This window comes from Prinia subflava, chromosome Z (genome assembly GCF_021018805.1).
Source record: "Prinia subflava isolate CZ2003 ecotype Zambia chromosome Z, Cam_Psub_1.2, whole genome shotgun sequence".
Lineage (NCBI taxonomy): Eukaryota > Metazoa > Chordata > Aves > Passeriformes > Cisticolidae > Prinia > Prinia subflava.
The window spans coordinates 82,742,733-82,764,826 of NC_086283.1; the positions used below are offsets into that span (position 1 = coordinate 82,742,733).

General features: G+C 43.0%; 1 protein-coding gene across 6 annotated transcripts in view; it reads left to right on the top strand.

Annotated features, from left to right (window-relative positions):
* LOC134564634 (phospholipid-transporting ATPase ID-like) overlaps positions 1-22,094 on the top strand; it is an 86,270-nt gene that overhangs the window by 28,231 nt on the left and 35,945 nt on the right. For 5 of the 6 annotated variants that reach the window (XM_063423577.1, XM_063423579.1, XM_063423576.1 and 2 more), the window contains 7 exons: positions 3,114-3,172; positions 12,686-12,799; positions 14,868-14,966; positions 15,838-15,899; positions 17,471-17,543; positions 17,709-17,779; positions 18,912-18,994. In XM_063423577.1, coding sequence (XP_063279647.1) covers positions 3,114-3,172; positions 12,686-12,799; positions 14,868-14,966; positions 15,838-15,899; positions 17,471-17,543; positions 17,709-17,779; positions 18,912-18,994 — 561 coding nt within the window. Of the gene's footprint in view, positions 1-3,113; positions 3,173-12,685; positions 12,800-14,019; positions 14,095-14,867; positions 14,967-15,837; positions 15,900-17,470; positions 17,544-17,708; positions 17,780-18,911; positions 18,995-22,094 lie in introns of those variants that run through there. The other variant, XM_063423580.1, reaches the window with a different exon arrangement.

Genomic DNA, 22,094 nt, shown 5'->3' on the forward strand with positions numbered 1-22,094 from the left:
CGACCCACTCAGCTGGCACAGTTTTGGTGCAGAGGTGGGTAATTTCTTGGAGAGGAGAGGAGGTTGTTTCAGAAATGATTCCCTCCAAAATGGAGGGAATGGGAGGAGTTGGCTGGTGCTCTGAAAGCTGGAGGGAGTGTAAACAGGAATAGTTATGAAATGATGCAATGATGCTTAGGAAAAAATGACAGTATCAAATTGTTTAACATTGACTTCAAGAAGGAAATCTTCAATAAATATGAAGAACTAATAGCTGAGACCTCATGGGAAAGTATTCTGGGTTGGAGAGAGAATTAGAGCTGTTGTTTCCTTAAATAATTGATATTAAGGGCACATATATTATTAATTGATATTAAGGGCACATATATTATTAATTGATATTAAGGGCACATGTATAAGTTATCACCTTTCAGAGAAAGGCTCAGAAGGATGAGTGAAATGATGAAATCAGAAGCTTCCCATTTGCTTCAGACAAAGGAAGTATGCCTTTAGAAGGTGCAAAACAGTTTGTCTTATCCAGCACAAACAGTGTGGCAAAGGCTCAAAGTGAGAAAAGGCTATCAAGGACATAAAGTAGCTCTGTAAGAGCTGAGGTCTCTCGAGAGGCTCAATGGAAAAATCCTAGCAAATAAAGTTAAGATATCAGAGGGGTTTTATTGTGGTTTGGTTTTTTTTTTTTTTCTTTTACTTTTTTTTTTCCTTCTTTTCTTCTCAAGACATCTAACATAGTACTTGCCAAAAGCAGAGGAGAAAAAGAATAGGTTTTGGGTTGGAATAGAGAGAGTGGGTTGACTGGGTAAGGTAAAGTATGCCCTGGAGCAGTTCTGCCTTTGAGAGTCTGGCTCACAGGCAGGCAAAGTTCAGAAGACTGGGAAGAGAGCAAGCACAGCATTCTATCTTGAAACAGGGAAAAAAGAAAAGCTGAGCAATTATAGATGTATTGGCTTCACTTGAGTAAAGGTTAAAACAATACAGCAAACCACTTCAAAGTAACTAGGAGTGTATGTGTGGGGAAGAGATGATTAACAGTCAGCAGTCCTGAAAAACTGCATCAAACCAAAATTAATTCTGTTTTAGTGGTAGCTGGAGGGCTATTGAAAAAGCCTCAGATAGCTGCCATGTATCTTGACTTGTGGCATTTTTACAAGTAAACTGGAGATATATGCTTGAGATAAAATCACAGTGAATGCTAGATTTTTCAGAAAAAAAGGGCATTAACCATAGATATTGGTGACTGATTAGGAAACTTGAAAGATTCACGAGGGGTATATCCCATCCTGAGTCTGGTATTCAATATTTACTTCTACATCTTGACAGAATAAAGAACACACTTAGTATATCTGTGAATGGCACCATGCTGGCAGGAGCTACAAACACACTGAAAGATAGGATTAGAATTGACTAGTTGGAGAAATAGTCTCAAAGAATTTGGATGCAGTTCAGCAAGGACAAATGAAAGACTCGCATTGCCTGATGAGGCATCTGGCTCTGCTAGAAAGGATCTGCCAAAATGGATCGTATTCTGGGAAGCCATCCTTTGTGTGCTGGTGGTGCATAAGGATATATTATTTTAAATTACTCCTGGATGAATTCTTATGCATGATATGTATTGTCTGCAAGGAAAGTTGCACGTTCCTTGTGCCCTGGTCAGCTTTGGGCAGGTCTCAGCTGCAAACCATGGCCCATTTTGGGCATTCATCCAGAATGGGCTGAACTAGCTGGGAAGCCCACTGGTGAGCACCAAGAGCGATGCTCCTACTGATGGATTAACGCATAAGAAGTGACTGATGAAATAGGAGCTGCTTGCCTTTGGGAAGGCTAGCATAAGGCATAACAGCCTTCAGTATGTAGTGACCTTGGAATCACAGAATCATAGAATCCCTGCACAGAGCAGGTCCAAGAACCACACCTCATGCCTGAGAACATTGTCCAAATGCTTCTTGAGCTCTGTCAGGCTGGTGCTGTGACCACTTCCCTGGGGAGCTGTTGCAGTGCCCAGCAACCCTCTGGGCGAAGAACCTTTTCCTGATATCCAACCTAAATTTCCGCTGACACAATTTCAGGCCATTCTCTTGGGTCCTGTCACTTGACACCCAAAGGCAAGACCAGTGCCTGCTCCTCCTCTTCCCCTCTTGAGGAAGCTGTGGGTAGTGAGGGTCTCCCCTCAGTCTGCTCCTCTCCAGACTGAATAGACCAGGTGACCTCAATGGTTCCTCATATGGCTTCCCCTCCAGTCCCTTCACCATCCACATGACCCTCCCTTGGTCTCTTTCCAATAGCTTTTATACCTTTTGTATACTGTGGTGCCCAAAACTGCACACAGGACTCAAGGTGAGGCTGCACCAGTGCAGAACAGACTGGGACAATCCCCTCCCTTAGCTGTCTGTACTCGGCATTCTTGGCAAGTACCACAAAGAGCTTAGGGAAAGCAGAAGACCTTTGACCATCCTGGGAGAAGACAAAACTTCTTAAAATTGAAATAATGAGTTTTAGAAAATGCAGGGGGAAACTGACCTAGGGGAAGGAAAATTCAGTCCTGGAATAGGCAATTGAACAGGCGTCACAGGAGCTTTCTATGTTATTTTTGAGGAAGAGAGGCAAGACCCTACCTTGAGGTAAAGGACAGATTTGATGACCTTTTGATATCCTTCCAGTAATTTTTGATTTCATGACTGCTGTGGTGATGGTGTCCCATCAGTGGGATGATGCTCAGAAGTACTGGAAGAAGGGCACCAACTGTAGGCTGATGGCAACAACTCCAGAGACTTCAGGAGGAAGAGAAGAGCAGGGCAGGAAGAGTGAGCACCACAAGTTAAGTGGGAGCTCCTACCCAGAAGGTGAACAACCCAACCAAGCACTGGCATTACAGTGAGTGGTGGGTAGAGGAGACTTATAACGTGGTGTCAAGAGGGCCGTGGTTCTAGTCCATAGTGCAGCTCCACCAGCGTCACCAGCCACCCCAGGTCCCTGATGTGGGACTGTTGGCACAGGGCTCTGACTCGCTGTGTCACTCCCGTCTAGCAGCTATGCTTGTACTTTCTGATGCTTCATTCACATCTGTATTAACTCTGCTTACCCTCAAGCATGATGGATGTGTTTCCTTTTCTTTGCAGAGGAAGAGAGACAACTTCAAGCAAACAACCGGGATTTTAATCTGCAGTTTGAATATGCTGTAAGTAACCAGCATATGTTGTTTCATGCAGATGTAGTCACAGATGTAGCTGCATCTGCTTCGTGTTTCAAGTGTTGTTTCAAGGGGGTGAACAGAACTGGATGCCAGCTATAGCTCTGCAAACCAGGCAAACACAAGCCAGATGAACCATCAGAGGTGGATTGCTCTGAGTCAGCCTGAAAAATGGGCAGTTGAAGGAGATCTGATTCTGGAAAAACATGACACAGTGACTTTGCACACTTTCAGAAAATTATTTGTGAGTCAAAGCTTTTGCAGGATCAGGCTCCAAGGCTTTTCAATAACAGAACCCAAGAGTTCTCTATGGAAATTTGTCTCCATTTAAAGTAAAACATGAAAGGAAATGTGTCAGTTCCTCAGCTTTTGCAGTGAAATCATCTCTGTCAGAAAGGTTTTGAATCTGGCCCTTGTGGCTTTCTGCCAGTTTTTCTGCCAGATTCTTAACAGTCTGCTTAGGTTCACTTTGTGCCTTGAAATCGGTGATTCCAAAGTGTGCCTTGACACAGGCTGGCTGTGTCCTAGGTCTGCCAGGCTAATTTGCCAGGGAACCCATTGGACAACTTGATTTCCAAAGCTTGTGGACCATTTTCTGACACTGTGTGCAGAGAAGGGCTAGCTCAGCCACTAGATCTGTCCTGCCTGCCTGCAGGGACATCCCCTCTGTGAGGCCGTCCTGAAAAGCTGCATTCTTTCAAAGTGTTTGCAGCTGCAGATTAATACCAAAGTGAATGTTGTGAATTTTTGTCCTTTGAATATCTGAATTTCAGTGGTGAAATTAATAATACAGTTACTTGGGAGCTCCTTTGAATCATGTTTTGGTTTAGGAATATCACAAGTATTTTCTTGGCAAGAGCTGAAAAAACGAAGCATTTCAGGCACACAAATTGTGACGGGGACAGTCTAACTTGCCAGCAGGTTTGACTAATGGCAACATGGTGATTTTCAGTGGTCACTTTTCATCCATGGACTACACAAGGTGGGCTGGAGAGTCCCAGGGTCCAGAGCAGCTGCATGTGTCCTGAATATGAAATGCATGGAAGTTAATATATGTGAAGTACTATGCAGCATGAATGTCTTATCAAGACTGGTTATTTGAGACTGGGGAAGTTAACTTGATTTGCACACAACCTGTCAGTAGTGTAGTGGGTATTGCCACTACATATGGTTTTGTCATCTTCCACTGAATGATTGCGATGTGCAGCAGAGGGACAAGAAAGTAGGAGGGAGATGGGCAGTTAGGTCAGAGTAAAGGGAGCAAGAAACTCTTCTGGTTCCTAATTCTGTGAAAAGCTATTCAGAAAACTGACTTTGCAGGACACTGCCTCCCAGCTGATTGCTTGATTGTGCCCAAGGATTTGCAAATAACCACAATTACATAGACAACTTTGAGAACATTTCAGAATTTCCATAAGTCTGTGATTAGGTGATAAAGTGAAGGCAGCCAAAAAGCCAGCTCAGTGTAATGTGTTAAAACTTGGCAGAGTTTTGGTAATCATGCCCCTCATTTTAATCAGCTGTGGCTCATGATTTCTGGAGTCCCGTGTATAGACTGAGGCTTAGGAAATCCAGAAGACTGCCCCAAAAGAGCCAAGCCTTGACGTGATGAGTGCATGGTTACATACTAACAGACTTCAGGTGGTGATGCAAGAACTGCCCTAACTGTAAAGGACTGCACATCATATTCTGGGCTGCTTATTTCCAATAAGTCCTCACAAAAATTCAGTTTATTAAATCCATGTTACTATGGTGTATGAAAACAACTAACCTTGCCATAAATTACTTCAGATCCCGTGCTGTAGATTGCTGATGAATGTGGAAATGACAAAAAGGGAGAGCATCTCCTGGCATCCTCTCATAACATATCCATGATGCTCCTGAAAGTTAGATCTTCCAGGCAAGGGTTAAATTTGGGGACCTTCCTCATGTTCAGATTTGTCTCATCATGGTGGGGTTGCACTGCTAAGCACTAGGATGAGGTTCAGGGGGAAAGGACCACTAAGATCCAAAGGAAACCCACCAATATAACAAAGCTTTAAAAGTATTTTAGACAAGGAAAGTCACAGGAGTGAGGTTCAGATTTCTTGGTAACTTAAGGCCACATTAGCCATAAAACCTATAGAACAGGTTCTTGTAACAAAGCTAGGTGAGGCAGTAAATGTTTTTTTAGGGTGAGGCAGTTGCTGAGAAAGGCTAATAAGGAAAAGAAAGGGAAATACAAACCTAGGTGTCCTGTATTGACTTACTGCTCTGGCCAGGCTTTATGTCTCACCTGGTGTGAAGATTTGAGCCTTTCACTAAACGGACAGTTTCTATTATGTAGGCATAGATTAAAGGTACAGAGGTATTTTGTCCTTCTTTATCACAGGGAGAATAGGGAAGTGGGAAAGTTCAATCAGAGGTGGGTGTGTTGTCCCTGAATATTCCTATTCCTGGTGGGACTTTGTCCCATGCCAGTACAAAGTCTCCAGGATATCTGTCAAGGGAGAAGAGACAAACTGATAAAGACTTGAAAACTCTATTGTGTGTGGAGTCTGACATCAGCTCTGGCAGCTGCGTAAAGGTGGCCCTCCTGGTATGAAGCAAGACTAACGAATGGGAATGGCTCCAACCAGCTTTGCAGGAACCTAGTGCTGCACCATGGAAAGCCATGTCTGCCACTGCATGCAAGGGCATGTCCACTTCCATCACACTACAACTTGCAGGAGACTTCAGAGGGCAAATTCCCTTCCAGAGCTGTCAAAAAATACAGGAGATGCTAAACTACAGTGTATCCCTGCCTGCTACACTTCTCCAGCCATGAGGCCTCAGTAGCTGAGCAGAAGGGTTAGAAAAAACTAAACAAACTTTAAAACAAAGTGCTGTGCAATTAACTGGAAGGGCTGAGTGTGAAGGTATGTAGACTACCTACCAGCTCACAAAATTAGTTAGGAATGACTCAGAAATCAAGTGTGAATGAGTGGCATGAAAAGGCACTTAGAGCAGCACAGAAAAGGGCTCAATCTAGGTTAGTAAAAACTAAAAGTCAAGTCCTAAGCCTATATTTATTCACAATGCAGACAGAAAAATCCTTCCTGAATTCAGAAAGAGGTTTGTCTGTGTAAAGACCAAAAGAAAGTGGAAAGCAGGGTGGTAGATATGGTATAGCAAGATTTAAGGACTTTAATCAACTTAATCTGTCTGCATTCTCCCCACCACTGCTACAGAGGGGGCAGCCTCTCTGTGTCCACCACGATGGGCTCTCCATCAACACTCTGGAGAGGAAAATCTCTTCTGAAGGCTTTTAATGTTTGCTCCGATCCTAGTTCCTTTTTTAATTCTTCGCTTTCACATTGGAATTTAGCACAGCTGCACTAGAACGTCATGAAGGACTGCAAAAACAACTTTGAAATTGGCTTTCAGACAATAGGAAAGGAAATGCAAGGCCTATGAGTCAATGACAAATTTCATCTTGGATCAGGACCCAGGGTCAAACCAGCATTCTTTCATCAGGACCAGCAGCAAGTGGGCTGCTTGGACTCAGGTCACCTGATGAAGTCTCTAGTGAAAGAGGAGAAATGTATATAACTTCCTATAGCCAATACACTTTGTCTGGGCTGGATCAGCACCTGAGTTCTTATCTCTTTGAAATTTAAGTGGAGAGCAGGAAGCTCTGGTAGTGGCTCAGACTCTGGCCCACCTCCTCTGCTTGCATGCTTTGATCTCAGAAGGCTGCCTGGGGGATGAGCCTAAAGGACCTTATCAGTGTGGTCAGGGTTGTGGCACCAGCTGCCCTCTCCTCCTGTCTCAACCTGCAAATGTTTCCCAGTGTCTCTCATGCTCAAGGCTGAAGCGAGTGCAGTCTGATGAATTGAAAAGTGGTCTCAGTAATCCCTGAAGGAGAAGCTACAGCAGCAACCTGCACTACTCCTTCTGCATTTAGTAAGGTGTAAGTTGAATTCACCCAAAGAGCAGTTGAGGCACTGTCAGGGAGCAGCCAGAGCGGGGCTGCACTACAAGAAGGGGCAAGTTGGAAGTGGAGGTGATGCCAGCTCAGGCAGAGCTCTCATAGACCAGGGTGCAGTCCTGCAGCATCTGCGTGGCTGGGACAGGGCAGGATGCTAGTGATGGGGTTCATCCTGACTATTCCAGACAAGGTGAGGTGATGAACCAAGTCCGGGGCCCTCTTAGGGAGCCCAGGCAGAAATGGTGAGAGACAGGGCTGAAGACACCAGAGACAAATCTACACCAGTGGTCCAAGGTCTAACAGCGAAGTAGAGCTGGACAGATATATCTGGAAAACTAGGACAAATGACAGTCTGGAGATGAGGACTTCTACAATATTGCTCAGGTGAGGATAGAAGGCTCATGGCTGAGCTTAAGTGAACTCCTCAGCTCTGGATAGGGGTTGTAGAAGGATACACCAGGTGAGGTCAAGGCCCTTAAGGCATATTAGGCCCCTGACAAGCACATAAAGATTGAGCTGTGCCAGATGTGGTCTTTAGTGAAGTCCACAGACTTCTTTGGATCAAGTCCTCCACTCTTCATCAGACTAAGTCTCAAGGAGAGAATATTCCTGCCACACCGGCTGGGAGTCTTGTTGTGTGAGACCATAACGAAAACAAAAGAGTAGTTTGGAGTTTGTCTCCTTTTCACCACCTCACGAGTGCCCTCCCCTTTTTTCCTTCTTCCTGCCAGGAAGCAGCTTCAGGTACTGAGCCAAGCCAGAGGAGAGCACAGTGTTGTTGAAGGGGATGACTAAGAGGGAAGACCTTTAGGTGCTGTGCTTGGCTTGTCTGTGAGCAATGACATGAGGTTGTCAAGCCATACCAGCCCTGTGTCCTCCTTTGCACCACCATGACAAGGACACTCACCACACTGATGATCAACTGCTCAGTAATGGGGTGACTGATGGAACAACACAGGAAAACACAACCAGTGATCATGCTTTCCTACCGATTTTCCTGGCATACCCAACATGTGATGAGATCCTGGAACTCACATTAGTGCTGTCAAGAGAGGGTCGAGGGGTTGCGTATGTAGGACATTCCCGTCCTTTTTCTGTTTAAAGAAAAGAAAAATGGGGGCGGGGGAGGGTGGGGAGGAAAAAGGAAGAGAAGAGAACTGTAGTTTGGAAATTGACGTTTTTATTTCTGGTATTTTGCAAGTCTGTTACTCCTGGGAATTTACTTTTTTACAGGGACATATACAGGGACCAGATTAACACCACCATATCCTTTTGGCCTTTACCAGTCTTCTGTTGAGCTGGGGCTGCTGCCTACCATCAGAAATAAGACAGTGAACTTGGGAGTCTTAAAACTGATCTGGTTTGACTGTTCTATACTCCCTGTGAAAACAAAGCCTTGGTTGCATCATATATGCTGTTACATGAGTTTATTAAAAATTTTTGTGAGCACATTCATAGCCCTGTGGTCACATTTCTGCTTATGGATTCTGCGTGCTTTCCAGTGGCACTGCTTCAGTTGAACAGTGTCATGGAATTGCACTTCTGTCACCTCCGTGGTAAGGCTTTACCAAAACACCTGGGAAAGACATTTTTCTGCTCAGCTGTTCCTTTGGTCTGTGCTACACAAGTACCAGGGAAATTGGCAAGTGTTGTGGCATAACACCTTCCTGTGGGGTCACCAAAGTCTTGCTAAAATTTACTTACAGCTAGGTTGTCCGGCTGCTGGGAACTATCATGGTACTGAGCCAGGGGTATAAATTCAGAGGGTCAGTACCTTTAGCCATATCATTTAGCCTCTGTAACCTAGCCACAAAAGCATCAGTGTCTCTTATTTCCAGTGACTTTTATGGCAAGGAGATGATTTGTTTGCTCAGCGATCTAAGGTAGAAGCCATCTGCTGAGTTTTGCTTGCTGTTGGACGTCACAGGCGGGCTTCTGAAAACACCCCCAAAAGTAACAGCTCATCTACCAGATCTGGACTTGTGTAACTGTGGAGAGATGAGCACTATTCTTAGGGACAGCATTTTGGTGGAGTCACACCTCCAGGAGGTGTGAATCTAGCCCCTGAAAAGAGCAGATGAGAATAATCCCTCACCCACAGACAACATTGCTCTGGTGTCAAGCTTCGCATCTGGAGAGCTTCAGGCTGACTGTGTGTAACCACACTCAGACCTGCTCATTTAGGACACAGGTGCATGCAGGGACTGTCCTCAAACAACCAGAAGTCTAGGGCAGATCGTGGAATAAATGTAAATCTCCCCATCCTCATTTTTTGTGCTTAGCCCATAGAACTGCTCTTCTTAGCTGTTGGTTTTTATAAATTTATAGGAAAACCAGAAATTTCAGTAAGGCCTCTCAATACCTAATTGCTGTTACAAAGATTATTCCTCTCCATGACTTTTTCTCTATGGGAGTCTCCCCCAATGAAGGCAGAGCATGGGGACAGTGAGGCAGCTGATGTGTTAGAGGTATATGCTTGTGAAATGATGGCCACATGTGGAACTATTTAATGCACTATGGTGATGCAGGCTCTTGTAGCACCCCTCCCACCCCAGTGTCAGGTTCTGGTCTATCAAACCAGACAGGGTTTGATGATGTTAAGCATCACAGAATAGGATAAGATCACGAGCAGAGGCCATCTGAGGTTTCCCTCTAGCTGCCCATGAGCCTGAGCTGTCAAAGCACACAGCCCTGTAGTATTGCCTGAAAACATAATCAATACCTGAGACAATTTGGTTTGTTCAGCCTGGAGGAGATAAGGTTTCAGGGTGACCTAACTGTGGCCTTCTAGTACCTGAAGGGAGCCCATAAGAATGATGGAGAAGGACTTTTTACAAGGGCATGTAGTGGACAGGGCAAAGGAATGGCTTAAAACTGAGGATGGGTTTAGATTAGATACTGGGAAGAAATTATTTACTGTGAGGATGCTGAGGCACTGGCACAGGTTACCCAGAGAAGCTCTGGGTGCCCCCAGGCTGAAGCAACCCAGCCTGGTGGGAGATGTTCTTGCCCATGACAGGGGAGTTGGAATGAGATGATCTTTTAAGATCCCTTCTAACCCAAACCATTCTGTGTTTCCATGATTCTGTGATAACTTGCATAGTGCTTCAGCTGTATCTGTGAGGAGGAAATGGAGAGCTGAAATTTTCTCTGGTTTGTCATTATAATTTGCTATTGATATGCCTTTACCTCCTGAGGTCCATGAACAAGTTATGTTAGAAATAGCTATAGTAATTACAAGTTCTTTTGTGGTTTATGATTAATTTTACTTATAGATTCTAGAATAATGAGAAGATCCATGATAATACTCCTGAGCTCATCCTCAGGCCTAAGTGCCCTAGTGTCCCAAAACACAGTTTGTACCCACAATATCATGATCCTGAACAACTATGGAGAAAACACTGCTTATCCAGATTCTTGCAGTTAAGCATTTGGAAGCTGTTATGTCTGGGGTTTTTACCATGCCTAATGGCAGTAGGAAATCAAATGAATGGCTGTGGTTCATTCAGTGATTTTCCTGACGTAATTAATGGACAGAAATAGAAGGCAGGAATTGAAATAAACCACTCCCTTTCTTCTCTTATTCCCCTCTGAGACTTTTTCAGGCACAGATCTATAAACTTTATCTGAGTGTTTACTGAGTACTTTTTCCCATGTTATATGTGACCCTCTGAAATCTGTTGACGTACAAAGGTCAAGTACCCTGCGTTTACTTTTCCTGCAGCAAAAATCTTCTTTTTTCTTTCAGTAAGTGGTCATGATATTTTCCTCAGAATAGTGGGCAGATTTATATATTTAGATTCAGCTTTTATTAAAAAATGTGCTAGACTGTGTGCCTGATGGACACAGCCTTGACAAACAATTTAATTTCCAGTATGCTGGGATACAGACGATGCTGTGATTCCATTGCTTCTGTTTCAGCAGTGTCCACAGAGTCTGTCTGCAACACATACTCCACAGTTAAGGATTTTGAAATAAATCAAATTTAACTACATGTCATGGCATACACAGAGTTAACCACACTTGCAGGTAGCTACATGAGACAGGCAATATTGTGTATATGATGATCACTGATAAATATATTTTCTTGCTGGAGTGCAGTCAACAAGAAGATTTGGCTAGCTCTTCTATGAAGGCTGTTTTCATTTCTGCCCTTTTGGAGATTTACTTATTTGGCTTGTCCAAGGGATAAAACATGATTTTAATGCTGAAGAACATATGCTGCACTGTGTGTCTGAACACAGAGAAATCCAGTAACTGCCAAAAATGGAAGAGCCTCCCCCACACATACCTTTCAATAGTAACCTGAAATAATTGGTTTAGTGCTGGAAACATGCTGATACATGTCAGTGTAGATGTTGAGATCCTAGATTAATGCATGGATAAGAAATGGGCTGTGATTCATACTTAGTAGCTCCTGTCCTCCTACCAGCTTTGCAATATCTAAAAGCTATTACAAATACCGCAGTCACCATTTTCTCTGCCGTTGAACCAGCATATTTATTATGGAATTTAGATGTGCTTCATATCTGCCTCCTTGCGCTGCTACAGCTTAGGTTAATGAGCATTGTCTGGAGAGCTTCTAGGGGTAAGAATTTAAGATGTTCTTAAAACAGGTGGGATTCATTCTTCCAGGACTCAGCCTGGACCAGGGCCTGTCAAACATCATATAAAAGATAGTCTAGCACACCTGAAAACTAAAGGGACAGCCTCAGTGGTGGGTCAGTATGGTGGATTGAGCCTGTCTAGCTGGTGGCAAGTATTGGACCAGACTGCTCTGATCTTCTGGGCAAGAAAATACCCAGTTCTGCAATATCAAGCTTAGGTCTTTCTGTGGTTTGCAAAAGAGAAACAGGGGAGCAGCCATTTCTTGTGGCTGGAGGGGCCATCCACAATTAGAAAAGGAAACTGGAAGTAGAGAACAGAGCTGCAGCTCGCTTACTGAAATGGTGAGTTCTTGTATTAGTGACTGTTTGCACAATGCCATATCTAAGGGATTTTTGTGGAATAGAAACAAGCTACCCATTGAAGCTGGTGAGCTGAAAGTTTGCTGATTGAGCTGAAAACTATAATAATAATGTCATATTCTGCTCTTGGGAGGACTTATACCTCCCATAGCATTCTCCGGTCAATAGGTATTTCAAAGCATCAGACAAGCTACAGATGTAGCATGTGTTTTCCAACACTGCTTTGTGGATGCTAACAGCAAAATTGTTGTCTTCTGGTTACAGTCCTCAATTTCCTTTGTGCACTGTGTAAGTAAGAAGACTATTAATAAAGGGAAAATGTTGTGAGTAACTACGTACAAGTTTGTCTACCTGCAGCAGCACTGGCATAAACTGAGCATCATGTTTTCACCCATTCCAAGAGGAATTCTCTGTTTATCCAGACTTGGCATGACTGTGTGGGGGAAAAGGAAATGCTTTTTGAGCTGCTGTTGGAAACAATGCTATTGCTAAATATAAGCAAGTAAGACACAGTTGAAATGTGTTGTGCTGTAATTTTGTTTCCTGTTTTACCAATCCTACTTATTTTCATTTTTTCCCCTACAGAACAATTCAATTAAAACATCGAAATACAATTTCTTCACTTTCCTGCCTCTCAACCTGTTTGAACAGTTTCAGCGAATAGCCAATGCCTACTTCCTTTTCTTGCTGATTTTGCAGGTATGAAATCACTGTGCTGTTTCCAGCAGATTGTTCTCTGTTATCAAAGCCAGTCTATGTTTGACAGGTGTAATGAAGTGCAAACTATATTCCTGGTGTGAATTAGCATCTTAGTAGAATCTTACAGTACATAGAAAGTAGGACAGAAAAAAGCAATTTTCTCTTTTACCTTTGGATATGAAGGTTTGAACTAAATGAAGGAAAATAAGTTAATTAGGTTTCAACAACTTGCACAACTTTTTCATGCCCTGCCCTACTATCCCTTTGTCTACATCTGTGTGCTCCTGGCTGTCCTCAGATTTGCATTACATATTCATCCTGTAGTATAAAGCCAAGATATTTCTTCCCCATGGGTTGTAAGGTGAATTCCACAGGCAGTCACAAATGGAACAGCAAGGACACCATATTTGTAACCTGTAGTGTTTCCCTGGGAAGGAAGGAGTTAACATCGGGAAGGCTCAAGGTTGTGGCTAGTTTGCATGAAGCTGGATATTGCTGCTGCCTTCTCCAGGGTGAGGAGGGTGTCCAGTATGGAGTGTGTCAGACACTGGTAGCACTGTTGAACCCTGTGGATTGTAGTGGCATTGAGTTGCACTTCGCTCATCACTGTTGCTAATGATACCCTGAAAGCTGAACGCACTAGATAAATTGATATCAGGATTTCTGCCCCTTTGCACCTTGCTGTGTACTCTGCCATTGTTGAGTCTACCATTATCAAAAGAAGGGTATAATTTTGATTATGTTTCAAGCTTAGTGTTTTAAAGTTGACCCTTTCACTGCACACGAATTTGCAAAATAACCCATTTCAAATGCTTTTTGTTTTTACAATTTCAGCTCAAAAAAGCATAGGTGAAATGTGGTTAAGCCTTCAGCAAACCACATATTATCTTTTTTGCTTATTTACACGGAATGAATTTTTGGAATTTCAGTGCATGTATATTTTTCAAGAGAAGATGCCTTCTCAACTAAGCTGAGAGCAGAGTTCCTGTGTTGTTGTACTGCACTCTAGCTGTTTGTCTGTCAAAATCATAGTATTTCAAAGTATTTGCCTTAAATTATTCTACTGTGTGTTTTGCTGGGCCATCTATATAAAAAGGCACACAGCCTTTTCTTTACAACAAGGTGGACTAAAGAGGGCAGGCATTAGTCTTACATATTCCTCCATTTATTTTTTTTTTGTTCATTCCATCCCTGTTGGGACTATTCCTGCATCAAGGGTGGATGTGATGGACAGGCTGTGGGGACTCTTTTTCCCCTTCCTTTGTCACAGACCAGTGGGACATGCTTTTTCAAAGGTAGGTGAGAAGGCAGCATCTGCAGCCTGTACAGCTGAGCAGGGCTATGGTGCCTTTAGGGTCTGGGCTATGACAGTGCATAAATGTCAGCTTCACAATGTACATGGAGTTGACACTTCCCAGATCCAAACTGAGGGTCACACTAATTCTGGTTTCACATTGCTTACATCCCTAATGCCGTGCCTCTAGAGGAAGGGGGAGACTGTATGGGGGTGAGGCATTTCCCTCTGCATGACTGATGGCATAACAGAATCATTCTCAACTCTTCTGTCCTCTTACTATTAAAGATGAAGGAAACAAAAAAGGCTGGGCTGCTCTTGGGAGAGCAAGGTCAGCCCTGGCAACAGCTTGCATTGTCCATTGATGCAAAATTTACCTCAGCAAAATGTGAAACATTACTGAAACAAAGAACAGAAGCTTTTGATGGCTCTGTGCAGCTGGTTTTGCTCAGATAGCTCTTGAGTCCTTCACAGTGGGCTTGCCCATGTCAGTACTTCCAAAGAAATACCCTGGGGACTTAGCAATCTTAATTGTGCAAACACTTTCTTACAGCTCCTTTTCCTAACTTAAATTATAGCTTGTGTTGTAAGGAAAACATGGGTTCTCTGGCTCTCCCACCTTTAGGGGAGTCACAGTATCGGGGATGGAGCTACATTTCCGTCTTTATTCTATATTCAGGTATCATAGAAAAATGTTGTCTGCAGCTTGATTAGAAAGCAGTGGTTTTCTGAACTGGCAAGAAATGTCTTAACGCAGATCTTTTCTTCCTACAGTTGATTCCTCAGATCTCCTCACTGGCCTGGTTTACGACAGTGGTGCCCCTGGTGCTGGTGCTGGCTGTATCAGGAGTCAAGGATGCCATTGATGACTTTGTAAGATCTGTATTTCTGACCTGTGCTTTGGAGTTGGCCTGTGATTCTTCAGCACAGTAACTGAAATAAACTGTTCAAACACAGCTGGTGGCAGGCACTCAGATGGAGTCTAAGTCTCCAGAATCTACAGTTTGTTACTGAAACAGGAACTAGAATTTCCAAATTGCTGAGCAGCCCAGCAGCTCCACTGACTTTCTCTGAAACTACTCAACATGTCTGAAAATGTCATCACTCATAGATATGTCTGGATGCAGGCACAGAAATCTTTTCTTAGGCTTCCACTTTGGAGAACCCATCTACTGTCATCTAGCACAATGTAGGTGGAAAAAAAAAATTGGTAGGAAGCAAGTGCTCAACCCACTTGTGATTTTTCAAACTTGCTCAGCTTTGGCCAAAGTGTGCAGCCATCAGAGCTAATGTCAAAAGCCCAGTTAACTTCACAGACTGATATTAGAGCTGAGTTTAGCATTTGATTTTCTCTCATTATTGAAATGATTTTGACGTTCAATGGAGCAATGCCAGAACATCAGTGGCCACTTTTCATATGAGAGCAGAGGAATTAATTTCTCTGGTGTTTACAGACTGAGGTGGGTGGGAGCAATGCCAGCTGAGTCAGGACTGTGCTAAAGTGACATGTAAGGCTCTACCCTCCTTCTTCTCTCCCCATGTTGCCTGTTGCCCTTTGCAGTCTGGTTATGCTCTGTGTGATTGCTGTAAACATGTGCTGGACACAACTGACTCAGTTGTGACCCTAATCTGCCTGACCCATTCGGCCAGCTGGGTGGAAACCTAAAATGTTAATTAACTGCCTATGGCTCCTGTGTGTTTGGTTTCCTGGGAATGCCTTTTAACCTTTTGAACCAATTTTCAGAATCGACACAAAAGCGACAAACATGTCAACAATCGCCCAGTCCAGGTCCTGATCAATGGCATGTAAGTCCTTTTTGCTGTAGTCCTCACAAGGAAAAGCATTTCATTAGTAATATTTTTGAATTTTTTTTTGTGTTTGTGATTCTCAAGGATCACTAAACAATTTAAAATTGAATTGTGTTTCACACCACTAGTTCATCATGCAGTTTTGGGCTATGTCTGATTAATGAACCCTAGACACAGTACCAAAATCTGTGCAGACATTATGGGTGTGACCTTGTGCTGACAAAAACTAAACTCTTTCTCTGCTCCTGGGTGTTTATGTTTAAGTAAGAATTTCAGAGTCTTGTATTATTTTACTCCTTACCCCAGAAGTAACATGCAAAGCTATCTTGTATGTCCATTTACACTCATAACATTTATTTTGCATTAAGCAAAATTAGGCATTATCAACAAGATATTTTAAATTAAGAATCTGGAATAGCTCCCTCATACACTTCATTGTACTTAGAGTCTGTGTAGCATTTCTGGCTTAGTGTACCCAAAGCATTTCAGCTGCGTGCTTTGGACATTGTACTGCTAGCACTGTTCTTTCCTGCAGAAAAAATAGCAGAGGTTTTGGCCTTCGTGGCAGACAGATGTGCTGTTTACTTGCAGCTCCATGGAGTCCAGCTGTGCATAGGACACAGCTGTAGGCAGCTGTGAAGTCTTTTTGTGACGTTTTCCACACTATAGATAGCAGTATGTTATGTAAACTCCAAAAGATCGAAGAGTTAAAAATATAAGTGGAAACTGAGGAATAGGGACATAGTTTTTGTGCTCTCTGCTAAATAAGCCATTTTTTTAGTTTACTGTGTATTAGTTACTGTGTCTAGGAAACAAATTTTGAAACAGAAATTTTATAATATTTTGCCTTTTTCAAAACCTGGAAACCACAGATCCTGTACATTTCTGACCAACACTGAATAAGCAAGATTGAACTGAGTTCAAGCTTGAGCTCCCAGTCCTGTTTTGAGATTGATCTTTTTCACCTCTATAATTTGCATATACAGATATCTTGACTTGGCTGTGTTGTTTAGAGCTTGGAGTTTAGCTAGGTTCCTGTGTACACATCTAGCTCAGTGCTGTGAAGACCACTGCTGACATGGCTCAGACAGGCAAGTGCACAGCCAAAGCACCTGCACTGACCTTCCTGACAGCTGGTTACTCTTGCCTTTAGTACCACCCAGAAAACCTTACACAGTCTGCATTTTTCCCAAATGAAGTCTCTCACGAAGCAGAGAGGGCTTTTTGAGGCAATATGGCCCTTTAAGAGAAGGAAGGAAGGGAGTAGTCAGTGCAGAGACAAGGACAAGGACAAGGACAAGGATAGTGCACATGGACTGTGCTGCTGTTTCAAGACTGGGCTTGGTCTCAGCCCAGGATGGGTCAGCCCAGCCAGTGCTTTTATTGATTCTTTCTGCTTTTTTTTGTACTGTGGTGGTACACAGCTTAGTATGGATCAGGACACATCATGGCAGGCCCTGCTTCCAAGTCCTGATGGCAGCTAGTCTGGCTGCAGAAACACAGCTAAGTTCCCCACTTTCCCAAGCGGCATTTGCTGATGTGCTTACTTACTAGAGATTTCCTTGCAGGTTAAAGGAGCAAAAATGGATGAATGTCCAAGTGGGGGATATAATAAAACTAGAAAACAACAACTTTGTGACAGTGAGTATAGTTTCTCTCTATCCTAATCACAGTTAATCTCTGCCACTCTTATCACTCATAAGCAAATCAGTCATAGTGATGATGTGGCAGTAACCACAAGCAGCACTGCTCCGCAGTGCCTGCTGACAGTGTGAACTCATGCCAAATCTGTCTTTCTGTGCTCAGGCTGATCTCCTGTTGCTGTCGAGCAGTGAGCCACACAGCCTGACGTACATTGAGACAGCTGAGCTGGATGGGTAAGTGAGCCTGGCCCTGGTGCGCAATCAATGCCACCACTGCAAAGCCACATTCCTGGTGACCCTGCATGCTGTAGGCATACCTGCAACAGCTTTGGTAGCCAGAGTTAGACAACACGTAGAATAAACTTTGGGTAGGTATCTTGCGAATAACATCTTCTAGTGGATACTTTTGCTTCTTGAGTGCAAATGTCATGTGACAAGGGGACTTTGCTTTTCAAAGACAATTCTTCTAACACTGAGAGTTAGTTAGACACATGTTCCTGCAATATCCCTGACAGAAGCTGTTTCTTTTCTCTCCTTTAGTATTTTCCTTCAGACAGATTAGCTGGGTGAGATAATCATAATGGATAACTTTGGTAATCTCCTTTGGACAGCTACAGAATAATATCAATGCAAGCACACAGCCAAGGCTTCCAAATGTTGCCCACTCCAGAACACAACTGGCCACAAAACCAGAGGGCTGCAACTTGTATTAATTTGGAATAAACTGCAGCTGATTCATCTCTATGATCCAGTTTGCATTACCTTTTCTGCACTGCCCAGAACTAGCAACAGTCTGAGGGACTAAGCAAGACCAGAGATTTCAAGAAGTTGTGTCTCTCCCAAGACCCTACAGACAGCCCTCTGGACTTCCCCCATCTGATTTCTGCTGAAAATGAGTTTGTAGTTTTCGTGCACACAAATCCACTTCTAAGAGGCCCTGAACAAATGCAGTATTATTTTGACATTGCATTTCCAACTCTCCAGCTAGCTAATCCCAGGACTGAAGTAATCTTCCAGATCAGAATACCATGGCAGATAAGATTCAGAGCTCTCCTATATACTTTAGATACCTTGGGTTTAAATGTGTCATGAGCGACAGGATAGAGAGTGCAGTGCTCTGTGGTGCAATTAAGAAGACAGAGCCACTTCACCTTTGGTACCATGTTCAGAATTTTTCTGAATATCTGTTATTGCAGCTGAAAGAGACAATCTACACCCTTTGGCCAGGTGAAACAGGTGTATAGTATCATAGTCCATCAGATGTCTAAGGAAGAAGACTCCTCATAACAGAAGTGATTTTCAAGGAGATCTTTCAGTTCACATGTGACTTTCAGTTCATGTTTTTGTCTTACGTTTTTTGTCACAGTGAAACAAACCTGAAGGTGAAGCAGGCATTGACAGTCACTGCGGAGCTTGGAGAAGACCTTCAGAAGCTGACGGATTTCAATGGTGAGTATAAATGGAAAATTCACTTTCCAGATGATTTGCCTAAATTACAAAGGGTGGTTAGGACTCTTCCTTCCAATCGGTCTACTGCCCCCTGCTAGGTCTTCTCTGGAAACAGTGCCAGCAAAACAGAAAAGGTATTCTGCAGTCTGTACCAACAGGTAGCAACACCACATGTAAAGGAAAAGGTCCCTCTTTGCTTGCAGGTCTTGGTGCCATGCATGGCTATAACCTGACACTGCATTGGTGGCAATCCTTCTGGATTGGACACTTCTGTTTGTATCTGTCTGGACATGTCAAGACTACCTGTCTTGAAAGCCAGCACAAGTGTTTGCATAACTGCACAGGGGAAACTGTTTTCCCAAAACCTTGTGCTTAGTTCTGGCCTTAAAATATTTTCACACTTCACTTTCACACTGATGTAGGAATGCTGATACACCAATTACATTTATCCTCTGATCAGTGGCACTTCCCAGACACTACACAGACCTGAGGACTAACTGCACGCAGGACAGGTGACTACTTCCTAGCCTGAAGTCTCACCTTGAAACCATTCCTTTCCTCTCTCAATGCAACAATAAAGACTGAATTTTAAAATATCTAAGGGCAAGAAGTATAGATGTGCTTAACAGGAAATGTATCCTTTCTAAGCACTGTTTACTGTATCAAATACAAGACAGGGCAGGGCAGGGCAGGGCAGGGCAGGGCAGGGCAGGGCAGGGCAGGGCAGGGCAGGGCAGGACAGGACAGGACAGGACAGGACAGGACAGGACAGGACAGGACAGGACAGGACAGAACAGAACAGAACAGAACAGAACAGAACAGAACAGAACAGAACAGAACAGAACAGAACAGAACAGAACAGAACAGAATAGAATAGAATAGAATAGAATAGAATAGAATAGAATAGAATAGAATAGAATAGAATAGAATAGAATAGAATAGAATAGAATAGAATAGAATAGAATAGAATAGAATAGAATAGAATAGAATGTTTTCATTGGAAGGGATCTACTATGATCATCTTGTCCAACTGCCTGATGACTTCAGAGCTGACCAAAAATTAAAGCATATTTTTAAGGGGACTGTCCCAATTCCTCTTAAACCTAACAGGCTGGGGGGCATCAACCACCTCTCTAGGAAGCCTGTTCCAGTGAGCGGTCACCCTCTCAGTAAAGAGATGTTTCCTAAGAGGTCTAGTCTGAACCTCTTCTGTCACAGCTTCAACCATTCCCATGTGTCCTGTCTCTGGATACCAGAGAATACGCAGTAGCACATACAGAGAAAGGAGCTAGACCTGTCAAAACCAGAATACTCCATGCTCACACATCATCTGTCTGTGGAGAGAAAATGAGGGAACAGACCAAGTGGTGTTAGTCACGTTCTACAGTGCCCTGCTAGCTTAGATATGAGGTCAAGATTACAGGAGGAGTTAGGGAAAGGGGTGGAATGAGTGCTGATGTCCTTGGAACACCTCATGGATTGCAGGCTCTCAGGAAATGCTTTTTAGACATAGAGGGAAAATAATTTTAGGAAAAAACCCTGGTTTTGAAATAAGTAGATGATTCCAGGACAAGTGATGGGGATGTGGCAAAGTGCATAGCTGAGACTGTCTCTGGTAGAGTTTCTTTTGCCTTCCTTGTTGAGATTTTATGCAATTATATATTTGGTTTTTGCCAAGTGTCAGCCCAGTAATCAGGATTTCTTTGAATTGATGGCTGAGGTCCTGAGTGTTTTAGGTCTTGAGAAATATGTCTTTACATGTACAGTTAGATACTTAATGTTCATAATTGGAGTGGCATGCCTTAATTATTTTCCTGAGCAGGCTGAAGTGTCTATCAATTTGTAAGCAAAACCTTCACTTAGATAATTTTTCAAACATGCTTAGTGTGATAGTTATCTAAGGGCACCGTGTTCTTGGAAGTGCTTAATTTAAAAAAAAAAAGTTTAAAAATATTTTGGAAAATGGAGAATTTTCTTATCAGATATTTGTTTATTCTCTAAATCTCTATTTTACTTATGTTGTAAACAAAAGTGGCCTCTTCACAATACTTGAAATGAATAAAATGTTTCTCAGGATGATTTATATTTGACAGTGTACTTGGAAGAGTGCCTGGAATCAGACCCAGCCTTGCATTTCCCTTAGCAAACCTCTGCAGAAACATTTAAATATTTATGTAACTCTTTATCTAATTACTTTTTAGACAGGAAGAGACAACAGGGTTGTGCAGCTAATACAGGCACTCAGTGGAATGCTTAATATGAGTTATGATGTTTATTTGATGGTTCAGATAAGGAAGATGCTTGCAAAATGCTGAATTTCTTTGTTTGATTTGGGGAACTGGGAGACCAGAAAGGCAAAAATGCTTTTTGGTTACCCTCGACTTACCATGTTGACTTGGCAGTGTTCCACTCTTTCAACTGAAATGTTTTCCAGATGTTATCACTGTTAGTGGGCAAGGGGAACAGGAGGCATGGTGACTGGCTGTGGTGCCTTCAGCTGCAGAGGTACTGGGCTCAGTGCAGCTGTCCTGGGGGATCTTTAGAGGTTCTCACTCTTTTGTGGTCAGTCTCATCTGGACAAATCTATTCTGATCTCAAAATCAGCATGTCAGTAGCCCAGACCCAGCCACTTATGGGAAAGTAGATGTGGACATGTGAGGTGCTCACAGGAGCACTGTCCCCCAGCAGGCATGGTGTTCCTGGTGGGAGACCATGCCCTGGCTTTGCTTTGCCAAGCATTGTGCTGTTTGAGGTTCCAAGGGAAAGTCTCAGTTTCCTTTGTGTTTTCCAAGGTGTTTGTGAGGGTGGCAGTGAGAAGGGCCTGGTTACTTGAGACTTTCAGATATGATGGGACACAGGTCTGGTCCTTGTTGCACTAACCAGATCATAAAATAGAAGAACAACACAGTTGTTAGTATGAATTCTGATGCCACATGTGTCACTGAATTTCCCAGTTGTTCAATCTTTCATGTCTGATGGTTTGTCTGCCCTAGGTTTGAGCTGTTTTTTGATCATTTGCATGATTTTTGATTTTAAAATGTATAGTGGTGAAGATGATCATGACACTTAAAGCTGTACTTTTCTCCTGGACATCTCTGGA